The sequence below is a fragment of the Boleophthalmus pectinirostris genome, unplaced genomic scaffold (genome assembly GCF_026225935.1).
Source record: "Boleophthalmus pectinirostris isolate CB_2022bp ecotype Guang Dong unplaced genomic scaffold, ASM2622593v1 HiC_scaffold_23, whole genome shotgun sequence".
NCBI lineage: Eukaryota > Metazoa > Chordata > Actinopteri > Gobiiformes > Gobiidae > Boleophthalmus > Boleophthalmus pectinirostris.
The window spans coordinates 37218492-37239669 of NW_026571207.1; the positions used below are offsets into that span (position 1 = coordinate 37218492).

A 21178-nucleotide genomic window follows, 5' to 3' on the forward strand; every position below is an offset into this window, starting at 1 on the left:
TTGCATAAAAACAATAAAGTTTATCAGCTTGAACATTAAATATCATGTCTTTGTAGTTTATTCAGTTCAGTATAGGTTGAAAAGGATTTGCACATCATTGTATTCTGTTTTTTTGAGTTTTACACAGCGTCCCATCTTCACTGGAATTGGGGTTGTATTCTGAGTGTACGCGCCTATCCACAGATCTGACAAAGATCTGAAAATCCAGAAAATCGCATTGTCTGATTTTTAAATAATTTATTTGCAAATTATTGTGGAAAACAAGTATTTGGTCAGTAAAAATATATACCCTTTGTTGGCAATGACAGTGGTCAAACATCTCCTGTAAGTCTTCACAAGGTTTTCACACATTGTTGCTGGTTCCTGCCATTCCTCCTGCAGATGGGTTCAGTCAAGTGGTAACGGAGGGAAACAGGGGCAGATTTTTGACATTCAAATGTCTCTTATTCAGAAACTAGAGGGACTATTGAAATAAGTAAAGTATCAGAATGTAGGAAAGAGTTACACTCCAACAGGGTCAAGTTAAACCTGTGATATTCTTTCAAGTTGTTGACAAAAAATTTAAAAACTCATGTCGGTAATGGAGGGAATGAAATATGCAGCACTTTTTGGGCAATAAATCCAAACAGTGATAACTCTTGGTTCTCACTTCCATATCCTTAACAAACTGGTTTGAATATTTGCATATAGTTTTCTACCATATGGTACAAGATTAGGTTGAAAAACCTCTTACTTTTTGAGTCATGATATTTTTTATTAAGAAAGGTCATGGTAACGGAGGGAAAAGTAACGGAGGGAAAATTGTACAAACAAGTAGAAGGTGCATGATTTTGCATCATTTGTCGCTTTTTTCTTCTGAATACTTTAATATTACTTCAAAATGAAAGGAAACTATTTCTATAAAATATGTCAGTCCTTCCAAGCAGATTTTTATCATTTTACATTCATTAAAAAAAAAAAAATCATGCACCTTCATCAACAGTTCAAAGATGGAATAACACAAGATATGATGAAATACATCCATTTATTGACATGATTTGCAGGTCTTTGAAATTTGGCAAATAATTTTTGTTCCATGTTTCATTCATGGTCTGTTTAAAACGTATGGAACTTTAGAACCAAAAATGGTACAGAAAAAAGGTCAACAGTTTCATAAACTAGAGTACATATGTATCTGTTCAATACATTTTTATATCAGATGCATTAACTTGAATTTTTGGCCTTGCTGTTTACTTCTGCTTGACCGGGCCCAGATCTCCTCTAGAGCAGTAATGTCTTGTCCCTTTGCAGAAAAATACAACCCAAAGTAAGATGTTTCCACCCCCATGCTTCACAGTAGATATGGTGTTCTTTGGATGCAACTCAGCATTCTTTCTCCTCCAAACAAGTTGAGTTTTTACCAAAAAGTTCTCTTTTGGTTTTATCTGACCATAGGACATTCTCCCAGTCCTCTTCTGGATCATCCAGATGTTCTCAAGCAACTTAAGATGGACTAGGACATGTCCTAGATTAAACAGGGGGACACGTCTGGCACCGCAGGTTTTGAGTCCCTGCTGGTGCAATGTGTTACTGATGGTGCCTTTGTTACTTTGGTCCCCGCTGTCTGCAGGTCGTTCACTAGGTCCGCCGTGTGCTTCTGGGATTTTTGCTCACTGTTCTTGTGATTATTTTGAACCCATGGCGTGAGATCTTGCGTGGAGTGAAGCCCCAGATCGAGGGAGATTATCAGTGCTCTTGTATGTCTTCCATTTTCTAATAATTGCTCCCACAGTTGATTTCTTCACACCAAGCTGCTTACCTATTGCAGATTCAGTCTTCCCAGCCTGGTGCAGGTCAACAATTTAGTTTCAGTTGTCTTTGGCCACAGTGGAGTTTGGAGTGTTTGAGGTTGTGGACAGGTGTCTTTTATACTGAGAACCAGTTCAAACAGAAGCCATTAATACAGGGAACAAGTGCAGGACAGAGGAGTATGTTAAAGAAGTTACAGGTCTGTGAGAGCCACAAATCTTGCTTGTTTGTAGGTGACCAAATACTTATTTTACTGAGGAATTTACCAATTCATTGTAAATCTTACAATGTGATTTCCTGGATTCTTTCCCCCCATTCTGTCTCTCATAGTTGAAGTGAACCTATGATGAAAATTACAGGCCTCACTCATCTTTTTAGGTGGGAGAACTTGTACAATTGGTGACTGACTAAATACTTTTTAGCCTCACTGTATATTATCATGGATTTATTTGATCATTCACAGAGTCTCTAGAAACACAATCTATATTTGTATGGACTTTAACACATTATGTTTTCTTTATTCAGATTGTACAGATGTGGTTTATCAAAGACGAGCTGTTCCTCTTTGGCCTCAGCTCTGAAGTCCAACCCCTCACATCTCACACACCTGGTGCTGTTTGGTAACAGAGTGAGTTCATCAGATGTGGAGGAGCTCCTGGAGCTTAAACAGAGTCCTCACTGTCGACTGGAGACACTCGAGTGAGTAGTGACTTTATAGGGCTGTTTTGAGCCTGGAGCAGTCGCACACATTTCTTTCTGTTCTCAAATTGACTCATGGAGTGGCTCCATACATTTATTTATTTATTTTTCACTTTGACACATTTCTCTATTGAACATTGACATGTACTAAACAGCTCACACAGAACTCCAAACAGAGTTAGAGTTTCCTAAACTAAAGATTATCCTAGCTCAATGTACTTTAACATTCAAAACTGATCAGTCCTAATCCAAAAGCCAGTTTGCTACAGGTGATGTCTGTGTTCTGAACAATCAAACACAGATACCATTTTTTAAATCATTTTGACACATTTCTCTATTGAAAACTGACTGAAAAAGTAGAATTTTTGTTTTCCTAAACACAATTTAGGTCCCTCAAAAGCCACTTTTCCATCCAAACTGAGTGTGCTCATGTGTTTTCTGTGCTCTTTCATTCATGTGACAGAGCAGGAAACTTTGCAGGAGATTTTTCACTATCTCATCCAAATTCTTTATAGTGAAGTACATGTAACTGTGTTGGAAGAGTAAATCCATCAACAGTACTTTTGTACTGTCATATGTACTGTACTCTTTTCAAAGACATGTGCACGTGTCAGTGTGTATATGTGTATGTGGTCTCTATATTCACACAATCTGGACTCACTGCTGAGACTCTTCTCCCTGTTTGACTCACGACTCAAATCCTTTGTTGTTGTTCGATTTGAGCTGCTCACAAATAGTTTTTTTGCTGTTGTGTTTGAGTTTTTATATTGTGTGTGACAGAGTTTGGGCCAAAGTCCTTTACCACCTGAGAACAGACGTGTAGTCTTGGGGAAAAAAATGACAACAAAAAACAAGGAGAATTCACTGTTCATGTGTGTTTGTGAATAAGAGCTCAACATGCTCTGATGTCATGTAGTGGTACTTTTCAAGTGAACAGCTTCCATTTCCCTGTAGTTTAGAAGAGACTGGAAATTCCAGGGCTGAAAATGTTTCTAGTAAAACGGTACGGAGTTTAAAAACACAGTGGAGCACTTCCTGTATTACAACATGACATTACAAGGTGGAACAGAGTGTTTTCTGTTTGAGAGAAGAACTCAGTCTAAATATACAGGGTTTATGTGTTAAATATGTGAATGATACAAACACAACTTCAGGTCTGTTTGTGACAAGGAAACTATATTAGGACAGAGATCAGAAAATAGTGGAAAATTAGTCCTGGTTTAGTCCTGGTTTAGTCCTAGTTTAGTCCAGGTTTAGTCCAGGTTTAGTCCAGGTTTAGTCCAGGTTTAGTCCAGGTTTAGTCCAGGTTTAGTCCAGGTTTAGTCCAGGTTTTAGTGCCACAGGTTTAGTTTGTAGTTTAGTTTTTGATGGGGTGTGTGTGAAAACAAAACAGGTGTGAACAGTTGAATACAGGTTGAATTGAATCATTTCTGATCTGTTTCTCCACAGGTGGGGGTGGTGACTCTGAAGATGTTTGTGTCGTGAGCAGAACGCTGACAGAGCCCAGAGACACAAACACAAATGCTGCATTTTATCCAAAGAAAACAGTGTGTCATTTAAACTTCCTCCATTCCAGTCCATTGGGAGAAGTGTATGTAAATATGAGCTCAGTCACAATATAAAATGGACACATAAATGTTTCATATTTGTTCTCACCACAGATTAGGTTCAGAATGAATGAATGAAAATGAATTTTACAGTAGATACTTTTTACTTTTACTTTGTTACATTTGAGAACGTGTATCTGTACTTTTTAGAAAAGGACTGAAAAGTAAAAAGTACTTTTATTTGTGGTTTGAGATCTGCTGAAATGACTGAGACTTTTTTTTCACATTAATTTTGATTTTCTGTTTCAACTTTGAACAAACCAAAAACACCAAAACAGCTAGAAAAACAAAGAAATCAACTGAGTAACTTATCAACTTATCAAAAGTTGAAGTGGAGATGGCTCCTGTTCCACTGTCACTACCACACACTGTATACAGACATGTGTGGACACATTCTTTCTACACTCTATGGTCACTACACACTCAAGCAGGACAAGGCAAAGTGGCTCAAAGCTTTCTCTTTTTCTTATGAAAATCAAGTTTCAACATTTGTGGCAAAGTAATACATGTTCCACAGTTAAGAGTCACAGCAGGTGAGTACATAGTTATGGAGACTCAAAGAACTGTTGGAGATGCTGGGGATTGAACCCAGGACCTCATACATGCAAAGCATGCGCTCTACCACTGAGCTACATCCCCTGCCTTTCCACACACATGTGTACACTAGGTCCAAGCAATGTAACTTTAGCAAATGGAGACCACTATTCAAAGGGTGCTGCTGATAAAAAGTTAGCTGGAGATAGAACACTGAACTTCATACCTGCTAATCATATGCTCCTGCCCTGATCTTCATACCCTAAACCTGCACTGAACGAACTTACCAATGAATGCAACTTTTGCTACTTGAGATTCTGCACTGGAAAGTGTGCCATAAAAGCTCTGCTGAGTGGAGATGCTGGGGATTGGAGCCAGGACCTCGTACATGTGAAGCACGTACCCGACCACTGAGCTACAACCTCTATGATCTACAATGAAATTATTACAACAAATACTTTTCTGGTTAAATGATTGGCCAGTCTTTTTGGCTCTTTCCAGAGTGTAATCAACAAATTCTTGCTTCTCTCAAACACACGCTGCTGGCAGGATTCAAACCTGTGTGGGAACATCTCAATGGATTTCAAGTCCTCACACAGTGATGTCACATGGCGCTCTTGGTTACACAGTAGTGTGACTGAGTGGTCTAGGGTGCTGGATTAAGTGCCTGGTTTCATTGGAGACTGGGTTCAAATCCCACCACTACTAATTGGCTCTCTGACGCCAAGCTGAGCATAGGTAAACTTTGTGACCTTCCTCCCTGTTGTAGGCTTTCCAACAGCCCCACTGGATAAACTCCTCTGAGAGACTCTCTCAAACATTGACCTTCAATCTGAATGTCGATCTGCGTTAGAACTAAGACACTGTCTTTATGTACAATCAAACATCCCTGATTGTTGACAGGAGTCAAACCTGAGCGGGGAAATTTCAATGGATTTTGAGTCCATCGCCTTAAACCACTCGGCCTCAACAACTCTCACACTTAGAGTTAAGAAAAGGGACACTGTCAAAGGAAACAGAAACAATAGATTAATGACAGTGTGGGTCGGTATCGAGGCAATGCACTCAACACTGAAGGGATTTGATAACCCTGTGGCATCATGACAACACAGTCACATTAGAGATTTCTGTGTCTTCACATATGGATCTTACAGTGGAATGGAATGCTACTACAACAACTTGCCTCAGACTCTGTGACGTGTGTCTGACTCCAGATCAGAAGGTTGTGTGTTCAAATCATGTCAGGGTCTTTGTTTTCTTGATACTTTGTGAGGTTTGTGCAGCAAAACAAAGAAAAGTGTGCTAGCCTTTGACACTCAACTGTCCTATTACGTTACCTTAAGAGCTGTAAATGTGCACTAGCCGTGGAGAGTTACATTTTGGAAGGAATGATTGTCACACACCTGAGTACTCTCAACATGTGGAAAGCACCACTGCACACAGTCAAAGACTGTGATGGCTGAGAACTGAATCTGGATCAACTGCTTGGAAGTCAACTATGCTAACCACTATAAACACCATCGCAACATCATCGCAAGTCACTAAATGTGATAGTGAGAGTAGTCAGTGAAATGATATGGTGACTCCATACAAACAAAATCCCATCAAAATAACATATAGTTAGCAGTAACAAGACAGAGAATGATTGAGTGCATGTAAGCCACTACAGTTGATCCTGAAAGAGAAGTATTCCCATACCAGGAGTTGAACCCGGGCCGCCTGGGTGAAAACCAGGAATCCTGACCGCTAGACCATATGGGAAAGCCTGGTTAGCACTTTTGACCTATTGGTCACTTTAATAATCAAGTACGGTGACAATGCACACGGCGTTGAGATGAACTGTGGTGGTGATCTCTGTTTCGACTGTCACAAGCAGATAATTGGAGACCACCATGTGCTGCCATATGCCTAGCAGCAAAAGCTATGGAAGGAAAGTCAGCAAACAAAGCAAATAGGCAGTATGGAGGTAAACTCCCAGAGACCACATAAAGTGACCTCACACAGTCATGTTACATTGAATTATTGGTTACACAGTAGTGTGGTCAACTGGTCTAAGGTGCTGGATTAAAGCTTGGGGTTCAAATCCCACCACTGACAGTTGGCTCCCTGCTGCCAAGGTGAGCCAAGGTAGGCTTTGTGGTGTGTGTGTGCTATTCCTTTCCACAGAAGTCAAGACTAGTAAACTCACAGTGAAGACAACATATAAAAATTTGAACTTAACCCATTGACAAATTGAGCCGTGGTTGCTTTTTAAAAGACAATATCGCTCTATGCACTTCGAGTCTGTCACCTTAACCACATGCCCACTACAAGATGACATATTGGGACAAACACAGTGAAAATGTGAGACTGGCAATGACAAACAAGGAAGAAACGTTTACGTTAAATGTCACGTAAACACAGACGTACAATTTGTCTGATTCTCTAAAGACAAACTGCTGATGCTGGGAATTGAACCTCATACATGCATGCATTCTACACTGAGCTACATCCCCTTCCTTTCCACACGAGCAAACTAAGTCCAAGCAATGTAACTTTTACAAACTGAGACCACTACACAAAGGCTGCCATTTATAAAATCTAACATGGAGATAGAACACTGAACTTCATACCTGCTCAGAATACACTCTAGCACTGACCTTCACGCCCTAAACGTCCACTGAACAGATTTACCAAGGAATGCAACTTTTGCTACTTGAGCCTATGCACTGGAAAGTGTGTCGTAAAAATGCTGTGCAGTGGAGATGCTGGGGATTGAACCCAGGACCTCATACATGCGAAGCATGCGCTCTACCACTGAGCTACATCCCCCACATTTTGTTTCTATTATTACAACAGATACTTTTCTGCTTAACCGATAGAAAAGATGGTCAAAGTGTAATCATCAAATCCTTGCTTCACTCAAATAGACATTGTTGGCAGAATTCAAACCTGCACAGGATCATCACAGTGGATTTCGGGCTCGTCGCCTTAACCTCGCTGCCACAGCAACAACAAGCTGTTACATGCTTTTAGTTGCTTTAAAACAAACATGAGGTAGTGTGGCCGAGTGGTCTAAGGCGCTGGATTTAGGCTCCAGTCTCTCTGGAGGCGTGGGTTCAAATCCCACCACTGCCATGATTCATCTTTAGTTGCATATCTCGTTGGAACTATTTCTTTCCACAGAAGTGACTAGTAAAATCCCAGCAAAGACAACATGTAAAACGTTGAACTTAACCCAGTGACAAATTGAGCCCACATGGCTGACTGTGGTTGATTGTTAGAAAGCCAATATCCCTCTATGGACTTCTAGTCTGTTTCCTCAACCACATGCCCACTACAAGAAGACATCTTTGGACAAATGCAGTGAAAATGTGAGACTGGCAATGGCAGGTAACGAAGAACAGTTTATGTCAAGCTCAGCTGGTACGGGTTGTGTTTTTATTCTAGCTGAATACAGTCTTTTCATGAGTTTTATGTTTTATGAGAGAATGACAGCGGATCAGTGATGCATTGATCTTACTTCTCATATTACTCATAAAAGAGAACACAAAACATAAAACTCATGAAAAGACTGTATTCAGCTAGAATGAAAACATACAACCTGGACCAGGTGAGTTTCAAACCCCAGCCTCTCATGTCTCAACCCAGAACCTAACACTATAAGCCAAATTTCCAGCAGCCTGCCAGAGCTGAAGTGTGGTATTTATAGGAATACACCAGGAAAACACAGGCTCTGTGTGGTGTTCTTTTTTTTTTCCCATCAGCCACATCAACAGCGAAAAAAAAAACCCCACACACACACAAGAGAAAAAAAAAAAAAAAAAAGTAGAGAATTTTTTTTTTTAGAGAAAAAAAAATATATATTTTTTTTAGATTTATTTATTTATTTATTTATTTTTTGTAGAATTTTATTTTTATTTTTTTTTGAGTTGGTGAAAAAAACCCCACAAAATAGAGCCCAAATGACCTGCCTCTTTTTTTTTCTTCTCTTGCCTCTCAGGGCTTCTGGAACAACTCAGTTGGTTGATTACTCAGCTTTCCAGTACTCTTTAGGACAAAGACTTTTTTACAATCTTTCATTTCTTTGTAAGAGCCCTCAGCTATTTCTGTTATTTTGAACATCTCATAAAGGGGAATCAGCACTTCGTCCTCATCATCCAATCTTGAGTAGCTTTTGATGTTTGCACCAAAACAGGTCTCAGTGTAAAAGCAGGTCTCTCTTCCAAAAGTGATCTGATCTGGATCTGTACTCGAGGATGCAAAATAACCAAAGTGCATTTCTTGGTTGACTTCACCTGTATATTTGTTCTTGGTTCTCCTGTAGGTGGTTTGACATGGCTTGTTATTGTTAGTATTAATGACAGAAGTGATCTAAAAGTGTAAAGCGTGGTATGGGAAGTCCCTAGAGGCGTATTTAGCTTTACCTTCTCTGACCATTGCATTAAGCAGTCCATAGACATTGGGAAATTCTTGTGAGTAAACATAGACTGCTTGGACTTGTTCTAGGGTTAATGCTTTGTCCGGACGTTTTTCATACTTTTCTTTTGCAAAGGGGCCTGCAATCTTCCAAGCATTTTTAAATGGGTCAATGTTGTTCTCTCTGGGGAAGTAAACGTTCTTGACGGCTTCGGCCATTGACTCCTTGCAGCCGTCGTACATGTCGTCAATTGAATTCTCCATCATACTCAGTGGAATTGATTGTATGGACTCCTAGGTAAATTCAGAAAGAAATAAAATATTATCCTTAAACCAAGGATATATTAAGAATTTGAATAATTAAACTCATACCATAATTGCAAAAGAAGTCATCACCAGACAAAGCGTCAAAGCCAGCACTGTGGTCTCCATGTCTGTGAACTAAAGCACAAAGAAGAATGTAAAAAAACACAGAGTTATAGAGTAAACTTGATGCTGTTACCTCAGGTCCAGTCTGGTCTCTGTCTGCAGGCCAGTACAGCTCTGCTCTTAAATACTTAAACTGTTCCTGTTTTTAATGATCTGTTGGGATTGAGGAAGTATTTCCTTCTTTGTTAAACAGTAACAAAGAATGACATTGTTATTACAAAGAAATAAAAGAATCAAGTATAATGATGACATTTAAAAAACATGTAAAATCGAATGCAGTGTGTCTGTATGAAAAAGAAAACTAAGTTGTTGTGTGTAATAATGAAGATTACTGTTTGAAATTGATCAGTAATTGTGCCTGAACTGATATGGAATGTTTAGTGACCATCGGTGTTGATGTATTATCTTGGAAAAAGGAAAGGGGGGCAGAGAACATAAGATTTTTTTCTTCTTTCTGCTCCTTTTCATTCATTTCTTGTGTGTCTGATGTTGTGACACTGTTGATGTCTTTTTATGCTTTATGAATGAAATAAATGAATACTCAGTGTTGGGGAGTAACAGATTACATGTACCAGAGTTACATAATCAGAGTACAAATTATGAGTAACTGTATTCAGTTACATTTACTGTTTCAGTGAGTGGTAATTGGATTACAGTTACTTGGTTGAAATAAATGGATTACACAGCGGTATTTTCCTGTTTTCACATTTTGGCTTTATCCCTTTTTTTTTTTTTTTTCTCCGGTAATTCCACTCATTGCTGGACACTAAACCAGGTCTAAACCAGGTCAAAACCAGGTCTAAACCAGGTCTAAACCCAGGCCCAAACCAGGACTAAACCAGGACTAAACCAGGTCTAAAACCAGGTCTAAACTAGATCTAAACGAAGTCTAAACCAGGTCTAAACCAGGTCTAAAACCAGGTCTAAACTAGGCCTAAACCAGGACTAAACCAGGACTAAACCAGGACTAAAACCAGGTCTAAACCAGGATTAAAACCAGGTCTAGACCAGGTCCAAATCAGGCCTAAACAAAGTCTAAACCAGGTCTAAAACCAGGTCTAAACCAGGTCTAAAACCAGGTCAAAACCAGGTCTAAAACCAGGTCTAAACCAGGACTAAACCACGACTAAACCACGACTAAACAAGGACTAAAACCAGGACTAAAACCAGGTCTAAACCAGGTCTAAACCAGGCCTAAACGAAGTCTAAACGAGGTCTAAAACCAGGTCAAAACCAGGTTTAAAGCAGGACTAAACCAGGTCTAAAACAAGATTTAACAGGACTAAATCCTGCTGCATGGACCGTGTCTCCTCGTCTTCTATCAATAATATTTTTAATTTGGTTCAGTAAAGTCTGGGCTTTTTATTTTCTTTTATCAGACAAAACATCTTATTTGAAGATTTCCTCGTCTTTGCTTCTCTACAGCAAATCAAGTAATCCAAAGTATTCAGATTACATTACTCACTTCAAGTAATTTAATGGATTACATTACAAATTACATTTTGGTGTATGTAATCTGTAATCTGTAGGGGAATACATTTTAAAAGTCACCTTCCCAACACTGGAAATAAATAATAAATAATCATAATAATTATCTGAGCATCATTGTTTAACCACACCAGCCTCATTTGCAATGTCCACATAAGACAATATGACAAAATACACAATTAAAAGAATAATTAAGATGCCATTAAATAATGTAAAGCTACCGCCTTTCCACCGTCTGTATGTTTTTTGTTTTTTTTGACCAGTAGATGGCAGATGTGTTCCTCCCTCCCCTCTCACCCCTCCCCTCACCTGGCCTTTGTTCAGTTTCACCTGATCAGCCTGACAATTGATTTATTCTTATTGTGCACTTCATGGTCATGGTGCTGTGCATCATGAAATAATTGTATAATATGTTATCATTACTGTGGGTAATGACAGAGGTCAATGCTCCAGGAAACCTCCAGAATTCCTTCCCTGAGAGGCAGAGGCTGCACTAGCACTGCTTCGTGACTTCATGGCCCATGGCGTGGGTTTAGATAGTGACCATTCAGATCAGAGAGCGACATTTTGAGTTTAAACCAACTGGATTTCAGCACTGAAACTGGAAACACAAATGAGAGACTGTTGTAAGGCTCATTCTGCTCTGACTGGATCATCATCTTGGAAACTAAAATGCAAAATTCTAACACTTATAACTTTGCCATAATGTCAATGCTTTTGTAATTGAAAATATGTCTGAAATAAATCTGTATGTCATCCCTGTGAGCAGTGTCACATCCACACTGACTTACCCCGACAGCGTCCGGTGAACCGAGATACTGGCCGTTTTCGGTGCTGACAAAAGTAGTCCAGCAAGTTGTGCTTGGGGACTGTATAATGTTTTTCTTCTCAAAACAACATGTGTTCAAAAGAGTGATACATTTGCATCACAAAACCATCGTCGCCTAAAAAGTCAGACCTCATTATCGCTTGGCACTATTTTCTTTCTGTTCGTATCATTGCGCGCTGCCGCCAGGTGACAGCCGCACCTGGTTCACTTTGTTTGCTGCTCAGAATGTTAGCGACAACATGTCTGATTACAACAAAGACAATAAAGACTTTGCCTTTACCACAAGCCCAAGGGGAGATCTTTGTGAACCCGAATATACTGATGCCGAATTTCACCAGATGGAGTTAAAACGGGCAGAGAGAGAGAGAAAAGACAGAGAAGTGGTACAAGTTGAAGCTGGAGCTGTGAGAGACCGAGTGAGCGACAATCACCATCACGTCATTTATAAACTCGTATACAGTGAACATAGAGCCGACACTGTGACTGAAGTATGGACGACTAATAGAAACAGAGAATCATTCACACGTCCATGTAGCTGCTGCCAAGAGTGTACGTGACATTTACAATAGTAATAACAGTCGACTTATAAAGTTACGTTTTGTAGAAGCTTCACTGGTGATATGACACTGAGTGATTTACTGCACACAGCGTTACAGCTGATTCTTGAGTCTGTTCTCTTGTAAACACAGCGGCACTTCTTCGTTCTTACCTGGTTTGGTTTCCACATTGAAGCCAAAGGCAAGAAGCCAAAGTTTCCTCAGCGCAAAGTCCATGACAGGAAAACAGTGAAATGTGCTTGGAGATTCAGCCAGATTTTTGTTGTTACAGCCTGGAGAATCAAGAGTTCGCACCATTTTTTAGATATATTCTTATGTATCTTATACAAGCTCATATACTTCTGGCTCTAGCTCTCTCGTTAGCTCTCTCGCGTGGCCGCGGTCTGCGCATGTAAACACTGCTGAACAACTGCACAAAGTGATGGATCGGTGCGCGGCTGTCACCTGGTGGCCGCGCGCAGTGGTACGTACGGAGAGAAAATAGCGCCAAGCGATTATGAGATCTGACTTTTTAGGCGACAATGGTTTTGTGATGCAAATGTATCACTCTTTTGAACACAGATTGTTTTGAGAAGAAAAACACTTTATTATACAGACCCAGCACAACTTGCCGGACTACTTTCCTCACCACCGAAAACAGTCAGTATCTGGGCTCACCGGACGCTGTCGGGGTAAGTCAGTGTGGATGTGACACTGCTCACAGGGATGACACACAGATTTATGTCAAAAATCCCAAACTATCCCTTGAACTGCATTTGCTACCAGTAAAATCTATAACTGATTTGAACATGTCTACCTCATATCTGTGGACACATATAGGTCATATTTATATATATTTTTTTAAATCATAAATTATTTTTCACCAAGTTAAAATGTAGCAGTCACATTCTCTGTCCCACATAATCTTCATATTACTCATCACATCTCTGTCCACTCTGCTTCTCTTCCTGAAATAAACATGAAACTTCACACAGTTTAAGAGTGAAAAGTGCACAGAAATACAACGCACTGGCCACTAAATATGAACTTAGAACCTGAGCTGGGTCGTACTCAGGTACATTTTCTTGACTCACTTTTTAAAGAAATTGAACTTATTGTTATTATTATTATTATTATTATTATTATTATTATTATTATTATTATTATTAATCATAATAATTTATTTATTTTTCTTAAAATGACATTTACTTAAAATTATGATTCACATATTATGTCCCAGCAATATCTCTGAGTTACTCTTGGACCACTAGTTATTGTATTTATTTTGAAGTAACCTTACTCTTATTTAGTACTTTATATTGGTATGTGGGCCTGTCGATTAAAAAGACCCAAGTTAATCATTTAGTATTTTTAACAATTTGATAATAATTAGATTAAAAGTGTTTCAGTTCCACAGTCTTATTTCATCATTCTGTAATTTATGACATATTTTTCCAATTTTCTTTTCATTTTGACTCTTCATAAAATTTGTACAAACATCTCTAGAAATGTTTTGGTCTTTTTAAAGACCCAGCAGATGGAAGCATTGTCAAGTGTTTTGCATGTGGTGCTGTCTGAGGTTCTGGAATGATACTACATTAACAGATTGAATAGATTTTTGTTTTTGTGTTGACCAGCTTTCAAATTCCAACCATATTAAATGTTATGGCTTCAAAGTCATGAAGTGGAATATTTTTTTAACAAGGTGAGATATTTACTTATCTTGTAATAGCTATAGTTTCCCCCAAAACTACTAGTATTATATAGTAGTAGTACTAGTAATATTCTAATAGTAATAGTCTAATTCAAAATAGAACACATTTCATGTCTGTGTCAGTTGTCAATTAAATTAACTGAGAATTGTTCTGATTTAAATATATAATACGTTTATATACATATATCAACATACAGTGTTGGGAAGGTGACTTTTAAAATATATTCCCCGACAGATACAGATTACATACCCCCAAATGTAGTGTGTAACATAATCCATTAAATTACTTAAAGTGAGTAATGTAATCTGAATACTTTGGATTACTTGGTTTGCTGTAGAGAAGCAAAGACGAGGGAATCGTGACATAAGATGTTTTGTCTGATAAAAGAAAATAAAAAGTCCAGACTTTACTGAACCAGATTAATTAATTAATTATTAAATAATTAATATTATTGATAGAAGACGAGGAAACACGTCCACACAGCATGATTTAGTCCTGTTTTAGTCCGGGTTTAGTCCTGGTTTAGATCTAGTTTAGTCCTGGTTTTAATCCTGGTTTTAATCCTGGTTTTAATCCTGGTTTAGCCCAAAATGTGAAAAAAGGAAAACAGGAAAATACCACCGTGTAATTCATTTATTTTAACAAAGTAACTGTAATCCAATGACCACTCACTGAAACAGTAACTGTAACTGAATACAGTTACTCATAATTTGTACTCTGATTATGTAACTCTGGTACATGTAATCTGTTACTCCCCAACACTGTCTATCGGTTGGTGTTGAGTTATCACTTCATCTCTTGCATCTTCCAGTCCAGCTGATGTGAGTTGTTCAGTTCTGCTTCCTTCTGCTGGTGAGACTCATTCACCTCAACACTTCCTCCACTCAAGCTGTGGTCACAACTGATACCAAAACCTGCATGAGAGCACACAACTCTAGCACCTTTTTATACCTTCACATTTCCATTGCCAATTATAAGCCGATTAGAACTTCAGTTCTCAGATTGGCACGGTTAATGTATCAATCACGGAACTGATCAAAACTGTCTTTTCTACTTCAGCCAAGTTGTTGTGAAACTTTAACCCTCTCCAGGCAGGTGTTGCAGATTTGCAACAGCTAAATACCAATTACCTACTTACTCCACATCCAGATTTTATGAACCTTTTTTACTCAGGAGACTTTTCTCCCATCCATGCTGATAAACGTGGACGATGCAGACTGTGCAAGACCGGCTACACACAAACAGCCTGCCAGAAGTGCAAAGTACTTTTGTGCTTTACAAAGGATAAAAATTGTTTCTTGAAGCACCACACGAAAAAGTGATGTTGTTCTGCCACGGTAAAGCTGTTACACTGTGCTTTATGTTTTCATTGTTATGAAAAGTGGTATAAACATAAAGTTATGTTCATATCATTTTCAGTCTTCAGTGTTAATTTACCACACCGGACCAATGCTGCAAATCTGCAACACCCCAGAACACACTGGATGTGAAGGTCTCTATCAAACAAAAAGTCAGGATTGTATATTACTACCCCATATGATCATTTTCCCCAAATATCAGATTTTTCCTGTTACTAAAAATTTGAGCCTGAGAGAGTTTTAACATTGTCCAAGAAAATATTTGACCTTCCGAGTATCAGATCTGTAATTTACAACAGGTCTGAATCAATATGTTAAAAGTAAACAGCACACAGCATTATCAGCTTCCAGATTCAATTGCAGTGAAATGTGTGGAGGTTTTTATTCATCTGATTTAAATACAAACATCCTCATATTCACATTAGTGTTTCAACATTTAAGCAACTTCAAACAGCAGTATGTCCTAAAACTATCCATTTCTATTTCAAATGTTCCAAGGTTTTGACATAGTTTAGACCAGAAGTGTCAAACTCCAATTCACAGGGACAAAATTAAAAACTGGGACTAAGTCGTGGGCCAAACTAAATATTTAGTGAAAAATTTCAACAACATCTGCATGTTTTCTCTTCTTTCAAGATATATATTTTCTTATCCTTTTCGTATTAAAATCAATGTTTAATAATAGTTTTGCTTAAACACTGAATCCAGAACAAACATAATATAAAATAATAACACAATTTGAAATAAGTTTATCTGTAGCTGGCATGCAGCTCAGTGTCCAAATATAATTATATTGTGGGCCGTATTTGGCCCTCAGGCCTGAGTCTGACATGTCTAAACTTTAGACATTTTGAAAATGTCGCCAGAGTCCAGTTTTTCAGCGAGAAAAACTCAAACTCATCATACTGTATCTGAATCAGTGGTTCACAAGTGTTAGAATCGTTTTGTATATTAACACCAAAGTGATCATTAGAAAAACATGAAAAACCTTTCATTTACACTTGAAATGACTGGTGTTTCACATGGAGATGAATCTGATATAGAGACAATGATTTATTTGTTTATTTATTAGTTATTTAAGTAAATGAAACAGGCATCAAGTTAAGACAAAACAAGAGAACATTCTTTCATGAGCATGTTCTTTTTGAATGACATGTCATATGTGCGAGCTGCTCTTCCATTGTCTGAATTCAATGAGGACAGTTTAAGTGGAACTAAACACCTAAACTCTGCCCAAAGTCATATTTCAGATAAAGCTGCTAGACTGAGCAGGACCTGGAGACGACTAAAAGGAGAGTGACAGAAGGACGGTCTGGAGGTGTAAGGAACACTGTGATTGGTCAAACAGGTTTTCACACTTCAAACTCCGCCCCCAGCAGACAGCTGTTTGTAAATAAAAACACTTGGCTTTTGTGATGTCACCAACTACTGGAAACTGCAGCTGCCACAGAAAGTAGCACACCAAGATTTAGGCATTTTTAACCAGAAAGATGCAAATCTATCTAGCTGTTTTTTCAGGGTAAAAATGCATACAAATTAAAAAGAAAATTTGGTTAGTTTAAAAAAATGAGATCTGGTTCCAGCTGTTCCCAGTAAGGAACCGTTCAAAAGAGCCGATTCATTTATGATTGGCTCTTCCCAAGCACCCAGAAAAAGCATTAACGATCCACTTTTATAAGGCTCCAGAGGAGCCTTGTTTAGGTGGAGCTGCTCTGCAGTTGAGTTTACTCTGGCTCCCTGTATTCTTCACAACAAAGATCTTTTTACAATTTTTCAACTTTTCGTAGTTGGTACCCTCCACAATTTTCATAATCTTGAACTTCTCATAGGGAGGGATTAACACCTCATCCTCACTCCTATTGATCGAATAGTCTTTGATGGGAGCGCCTAAACAGGTCTCAATCTGAAAGCAAGTCTCTGTACCAAAGTCTTCCATATTGGGATGGAATGAAGCGGAGGCGAACTGACCAAATCGTATTTCTTGGTTGAGTGTACCTGTAAATTCATCGTAGCTTCTCCTGTAGGTGGTATGGCATGTTTTGGCACTATTAAGTTTCTGTATAGCAGTAGTCAGCAAGTAATATAAAGTGTGGTATTTGAATTCATCAGTGCCATATTTGTCTGCACTGTCTTGAACCGCTGTGTTGAACTCTTCATGGACATCATCTCCAGTGTAGATGATTAAAGCTTTGATCTGCTTTTGGGTCAGTATTTTGCTGTTTTCTTTGTATTTTTTATTGGCAGTCTTTTCTTCATTCTCCCAGGTCCTTTTGAATAACGCATTATTGTTCATCTCTTTGGGGAAGTTTTCATTCTCCACCTTTTCAGCCATTTCCTCACTGCAGCCGTCGTACATGTCGTCAACCGAATTGTCCATCATACTCAGGGGAATTGTGACAGACTCCTGGACAATTTAAGAGGACAAAGAAGAAAGAAACTGTGTGTAAGATTTAGATTTAAAATCCCATAAACACGGCCTAACTATATTTGAACATGTCTATGAGGCAGATGAGTTCAAATCAAAAATGACTTTTACTGGTAACAATTATAATGCTGATTAATTCTAAATTACACAAAAAAACAATATTGTGTTGCCAGTTTCAAAGCTGAAATCCAGTTTGTTTTAAACCTAAAATGCGTGTCTGATCTGAGCGGTCACTACCTAAACCCCAGCACTGCAGCCTCTGCAGCTCAGTGTATGTGTCCATATACTGACAATGAGGACAACTTGTGTGTGTCCTCAATCTGTAGATTAAAGCCCAGGTTCAGTTGTGTTCAGTTCAAACTGTATGACTGCAGGCAACACACAATTTCTTTAAATAAAAGTATAGACCATTTGGACTTCTAGATCATTTTATAAAGAAATTAAATATTATCCTTAAACCAAGGCATATTTCTTAAGAAAGTGAATAAAATTAAAACCCTTACCACTGGAAAAGAAGTCATCACCAGACAAAGCATCAAAGCCAGCACTGTGGTCTCCATGTCTGTGAACTAAAGCACAAAGAAGAATGTAAAACAACACTGCATCAGCACAGAGTGAGAGAGAGTTCCTTCTTTGTTAAATAATATAGTAAGAAAGAATGACATCATTGTTATCAGAACATCAGTGTTTAACCACACCAGCCTTATTTATAATGTCCACATCACAAACATCAGCCTAATATTGAAGAGGTTCTCTACGTGGAGCTCAAAAGTGTAAAATTCACTTTATCCACAGACATTTGGAAAAAGAACATAATGAACACAACACAATTAACCAATGAAAGTACTGACACAAGCTGTCTTTGCTCTACCTGGAATGTTCCACAGTGTGACATTAAACAGCTCTACTTTACAATTTATTCAACTACAAGTGGTTAATAGCTCAAAAATATCTAGAAAAACAGAGTGATAGAAAGGTTTAATGCCATACTGTGAAACATTCCAGACAAAGCAATGACAGCTCTATGTGTCTTCATGGATGTGTGATATTCTGGCTGCTCAGTATTGTCTGTTTGTCGTGTTTGTGGAGAAAAGTGAGTATTATTTGTTGTTTCACATGCTCACCACACCATGTCTTTCACATTTTTATTCATTTAAACTCTTAAAACATGTCAAGTTTTTGCTTAACATTTCTATAGTGACTTAAATTAGTGGTCGGCCAAATGGAGTCGACACTCAAGACTGAAGACAAGAGTATGGTACAGTACACAGGACAAGTGTTTTCTGCTCTTACCTCACTTTGAGTCCAGTCACTTCGTCTGTAGGTGCAGTGAAAGTTTTCAGTGAACTCTTCCCAGATGTGAGTCCAGAGCAATGGCAATGCAAAGTTTTTGTACTGTATCCCAACTACTGCCCAAAGTACTATTTGCATTAGAACCCGCAGCAGGCGTTGACCATTTACTATACCACCACCAAATACAGCAATACATACAGAGTACACATCAGGCAGTACATATGAAAATGAGTCAAGATAAAGAACAGGAGCATGATGTTTTGTCCATTTGCTCTGCTGGAGTTAGTTACTTTCAGTGTGGAGAACCCTGACTCCGTCCCAGTCCCTCATGTGGTTTTGTCTCTTGCAGTGGTTGGATGTGGCTGATTTCAGGTTAAAGTCTGGATGACAAAAAGAATAGTTAATTCTAAGCTGCACTTTATTGCTCACGTGAGGAAGTATGCAGGATAAATAACATGTGAATAAAGCAAAATAACATGGATAAGAACTCAAAACACATAAGACCATTGTCCTCTGTCAGTAAAAGCATGTGCTGTATCTGAACCACTGCCCAAAGTATTTGCATCAGTTCCTCTTCTGACAGTGCAGACGTTGACCCTTTACGACACCTATCTCTACTTCTCTCACATCACATTTACACATTTTCTTTAATTAAACATCAGGCAGTAGGTATGAAAATGAGTCAAACATGAGAAGACAAAGAACAGTGGTATTAAAGGTAAATGCTGACAAAACATAAAATTAAACATTGTTAAATTTCTAGCATTTTTCCTCTCATGAAAATGATATGACCTGCCACTTATGTGATAAATGTCTCCTACAGTGGTACAGTAGTGCATGTGATCTCACTTGATACTTATTTATGTAATTATGTATTTATTTATTTAGAGCTCAAATCACATATTATATACACAGTGTTGGGAAGTTTACTTTTAAAATGTATTCCCCTACAGATTACAGATTACATACACCAAAATGTAGTTTGTAACATAATCCATTAAATTACTTAAAGTGAGAAACGTAATCTGAATACTTTGGATTACTTGATATTGTCATGCTTTTTAAAAGTACATGAACGTAGAAACCACATCCTGAAAATTCTTGTTTTTTTAGTCTTTACTTGACCAGATTAAAAATATTATTGATAGAGAAATAATTTTTATATGAAATCACAATTATTTCCACCCTACTGTTACTGTCATATTGTATTAGTTTAGTCCTGGTTTAGTCCTGGTTTTAGACTTGGTTTACACTTGGTTTAGTCCTGGTTTAGATCTAGTTTTGTTGTGTTGTGCCCTCATTTTATTATTTGTATTATGATAGAGACTTATGATTTAACCAATGGTGTGTAAGAACACTTGATCACGTGAGGCACAAAATTATGAATGGCCTGCACCTGTGAATAAACGTGTGTGTCCGTGGAGAATGGGTAACCACACAAAAAGAGAATACGAAGTGTCCTGTGTTTTAATGCTCACGACAACGCTGCGTAAAAGGGACCCTGCTAACAAATCACCTGTTCTCGACAAGAGAAAAGCTACAACGCAATTTTTAGGACGCGGGAGGTTCCATTCATGTCAGCGGGTGAAATAAAGACAAAAAAGTAAAGTGCAGTTTGGCCTATCCGGCTTTTATTGGCATTGCCGGACACGCGAACACGGCCACACCAACACACAATACCCCCACCCCATCCCCAAAACCCAAACCCAAAACCCCAAACCCCAGTGCAACAAAACAATAAAGAAACAGTTCGATATAAGTCCACCACCCTTCACCAACAGTAACAGTCCCGAGCAACTTCCCCCCCAAAAGTTCCCAAAGTCTTTCCCCTCGCTGCGCGGCAGCGTGACGTGAGTCAATGAAGCCTGCGGTTTACTCACGCCACCCGCGCTCCGGTTTTGTCCCACAGTCCAGCAGCTCCCGTGGCGAAGTGAGATCCAGCACGATTGGAAACGCAATAATCCCAAAATGCAGCGATATATTCCAAAATCACGAGCTCACGGTCCTGACAGCTCCTGGCATGTGTCCAAACTGGCGTGTGACGTCACAGCCTCTGCGCGTGTCCGCGCGCGCGCGCGC

The 21178-nt window shown here is 38.6% G+C and overlaps 1 protein-coding gene, 1 long non-coding RNA gene and 4 other non-coding genes across 6 annotated transcripts; 2 read left to right on the forward strand and 4 right to left on the reverse strand.

The window, feature by feature from the left end:
• The first annotated feature begins 2337 nt into the window (after positions 1-2337).
• On the forward strand, positions 2338-4286 carry LOC129410689 (uncharacterized). Its single transcript, XR_008632990.1, has 2 exons — positions 2338-2487; positions 3937-4286. It is a non-coding gene; the product is annotated as an uncharacterized LOC129410689 (long non-coding RNA).
• Positions 4287-4661: 375 nt separating this feature from the next.
• trnaa-ugc (transfer RNA alanine (anticodon UGC)) lies at positions 4662-4733 on the reverse strand. Its single transcript has one exon. It is a non-coding gene; the product is annotated as a tRNA-Ala (tRNA).
• A 1584-nt stretch (positions 4734-6317) lies between these two features.
• On the reverse strand, positions 6318-6389 carry trnae-uuc (transfer RNA glutamic acid (anticodon UUC)). The gene has a single exon. It is a non-coding gene; the product is annotated as a tRNA-Glu (tRNA).
• A 978-nt stretch (positions 6390-7367) lies between these two features.
• Positions 7368-7439, reverse strand: trnaa-cgc (transfer RNA alanine (anticodon CGC)). Its single transcript has one exon. It is a non-coding gene; the product is annotated as a tRNA-Ala (tRNA).
• Positions 7440-7663: 224 nt separating this feature from the next.
• Positions 7664-7745, forward strand: trnal-uag (transfer RNA leucine (anticodon UAG)). The gene has a single exon. It is a non-coding gene; the product is annotated as a tRNA-Leu (tRNA).
• Positions 7746-16482: 8737 nt separating this feature from the next.
• LOC129410678 (NAD(P)(+)--arginine ADP-ribosyltransferase 2-like) lies at positions 16483-19230 on the reverse strand. Its single transcript, XM_055159443.1, has 3 exons — positions 19100-19230; positions 18310-18375; positions 16483-17785 (listed from the first exon to the last, which is right to left on the reverse strand). Exons 2-3 carry the CDS (start codon positions 18364-18366, stop codon positions 17054-17056), a joined length of 789 nt encoding a protein of 262 aa, XP_055015418.1. The 5' UTR covers positions 18367-18375; positions 19100-19230; the 3' UTR covers positions 16483-17053.
• Between the last annotated feature and the right edge of the window lie 1948 nt (positions 19231-21178).